Genomic DNA, 2,918 nt, shown 5'->3' with positions numbered 1-2,918 from the left:
GGGGGAAAAGCAGATTACTTCCTACTCATGAGCGCCCCCTCTGGTGGGGAAATGTTTTTTCAGGGATACAAACTTTTTCAGAACACCGGTAGACGGCAGTCATTACAGACGAACATGTGTTTGTTGTTGTTAGAGCAGCAGCCCGGTCACACACTAATGTCATTAGTTTGTTATCATTACTAAGGTGCAGGACTGCTTTTTTTCACATCATGTCGCCTGCGTGGATTTGTTACTACCTCACTCTGAAGCACAGAGGAGTGTCAGAGGTGAGCTCGCTTCAGCTGTTTTTTACGACGTGGTCTCATTTCCAGACTCAGTAATCTTGTGAATGAAGCCGATATTTCAGTTAAAGTACATAAGTAAAAATGTTTATCCGAATATAGTACTACCCCCCAACTTTATAGATGATTTTATGAATTAAATTTTACGTACTATACTTGAATAAATACGGTAATAATGCAAATAAAACAAGACATTTATTGAATTATTAATAAGCATGATTAACATGATCGCCTCTGACATGAGACTGTCCACAGTCTAAGATAAAGACTTCACTAGAATAGTTCAATCTTATTTCAGGTTACTCTCTTCCCTCAAGACACATTTTACAAAGGAGAGAAAATATGAAGAGACTTTAAGAATAAAGCACACATTTGTGTATATTTTTGTGTACATTCATTGTTTTACTGAAGCTGTTTAACAAATATTTATGCATTACAGCTTAATATTATAAAAAAAACTGTTTTTTTGTGTGATTTGCTGCGTCAGTTCAAGCTTTCTATTTTGGAATAAAGAGGTCAAAATTAAAAATGTTTCTGTTTTTTGTTTTCTGATTCATCAGTTAATCACTTATTATAATAATCGTTAGCTGCAAACTGCTCAGTGGTTCATGAGTTATTTTGCTAACACTACAAACGAACACACACAGACACATTTGCACCCACCTTTCACCTTTTGGCACCAGACACAAACCAACAACCAGTCATGCTTCTGAGGCTAAACTGCTTGGATTTAGCCTCACAACCCAAACAGAGACGTGTGCAACAAACAGCTTTGATGTGAAACACCGCTTCAAACCACAGCGTCGGTGTCAGAGCAGAAACGCTCCCACGGCCAGAAAACAGACAAACAGGAAGGACTGTTAGTTCCACRATGAAAACCACCCAGCTCCAGCTTCCACACTGGGTTTGTCTGTCCCAGTGGGCGGAGCTCCTCGGTCCCACTGAGACACGAGGAAGAGGAGGAATCCGTCGACAGGGTCTCGTCCCTAAACATCAACAGAAGATGTTTTGGCACGAGACCCTCGGTGGTTTTCAGACAGGTCTGTTAGACTGCAGTCTCTGAGGTCCGTGTTTGTTTCTACCGTTCAGCTCGTCACAGTGACATGTTTAGACTGGGATTAGTGGAGAACAGCAGGAGAGACTCCCCCAGCCCAGACTGTCAGGCAGAAAGGAAAAGATGAGAGCTGTTGGTACTGAAACAAAAGAGGGTTGGCTTACTTGGGGGGGCTCCAGACAGGTTTATCTGAAACCCTGGAGGTGAGAAGACAGCTTTTATTTCCATTAATCCTCAAAAGACCGATCCGTTGGTTTGACTTTAAACATTTGGTTTGACTTCAACAAACATTAAAGGACAGGATCTGACTAGAGTGGTCAGGAGGGGCTTTTTGGCAGATTTCATGCAGTTTATAGATGACAAAATGTAAAAAACGGCTGTAAACATGTAAACACAATAAAAACGGCAAAAAATGAAAAGTTACAAATGAACAGGTAGGAAAAAAACAAAAAACAAAGAGGGAGCATGGATAACCAGTAAATATTTTCTTCTGGGACAGCTCACCGTCAGTCAGCATCACATCAGGAGTTAGGAATCATTCATTAGCAGCATTAAAGTAAAAGATTAAATACAGTCAGAGGGATATAACCTGCAGCAAACAGCAGATAATCAATGACAACATTTCACAGAGCTGAGCTACAGAGACTGTGCAGGAAGATCTCACTGATATAAAAACATGCAGCTCCATCGATCAGGAGGAACTTTAATCTAAACTAAGTACGTTTGAAATTAAGATTTTTTTATCTTCAATCCAGACTTTTAAACTAGGAGTGACAGTTACATGATACAGCCAGGTACGTACTGCAAGTACACAACAAGACAATTCATAATACAGACTGGTACCTGCAAGTGACTGGAACATGCCCTGTAAGTATCTGGAATGTACCTACTAAGTATCTGGAATGTACCCTGTAAGTACCTAGAACATACACTGGAATGTACCCTGTAAGTACCTTGAATATACCCTGGAATGTACCATGTAAGTACCTGGAATATACCCTGGAATGTACCCTATAAGTATCTGGAATGTACCTACTAAGTATCTGGAATGTACATGGAATGTACCCTGTAAGTGTCTGTAATGTACCCTGTAAGTACCTAGAATATACCCTGGAATGCACCATGTAAGTACCTGGAATATACCCTGGAATGTACCCTATAAGTATCTGGAATGTACCTACTAAGTATCTGGAATGTACATGGAATGTACCCTTTAAGTACCTAGAATATACCACAGAATGCACCCTATAAGTATCTGCAATGCACCTACTACGTATCTGGAATGTACCCTATAAGTACCTGGAATATACCGCGGAATGTACCCTGTAAGTACATGGAATGTACACTGGAATGTACCTTGTAAGTATCTGGAATGCCCCATAAGTATCTGTAATGTACCCTGTAAGTACCTGGAGTAAGTACCTGTAAGTACCAGCCTGTATTATGTTTTGCTTCCCAGGGAGATTAAAAACATCTTCCTTTCCAGAAGGAATATTCATTCATTACACATAATTTAGTCAAAACGTGTGTGTGTGTGTGTGTGTGTGTGTGTGTGTGTGTGTGTGTGTGTGTGTGTGTGTGTG

At 40.2% G+C, this 2,918-nt stretch overlaps 1 protein-coding gene across 1 annotated transcript in view; it reads right to left on the bottom strand.

Moving 5' to 3' along the window:
• Positions 1-2,918, bottom strand: part of LOC106535063 (dual specificity mitogen-activated protein kinase kinase 4) — a gene marked incomplete in the record, with an annotated part of 13,053 nt that overhangs the window by 8,462 nt on the left and 1,673 nt on the right. Inside the window, 1 exon segment of the mRNA XM_014031941.1 lies at positions 1,500-1,532. Coding sequence (XP_013887395.1) covers positions 1,500-1,532 — 33 coding nt within the window.

Source organism: Austrofundulus limnaeus, unplaced genomic scaffold (genome assembly GCF_001266775.1).
Source record: "Austrofundulus limnaeus strain Quisiro unplaced genomic scaffold, Austrofundulus_limnaeus-1.0 Scaffold1350, whole genome shotgun sequence".
Lineage (NCBI taxonomy): Eukaryota > Metazoa > Chordata > Actinopteri > Cyprinodontiformes > Rivulidae > Austrofundulus > Austrofundulus limnaeus.
The sequence above is the reverse complement of the archived record's forward strand: the minus strand, read 5'-3'. Positions and strand labels throughout refer to the sequence as shown.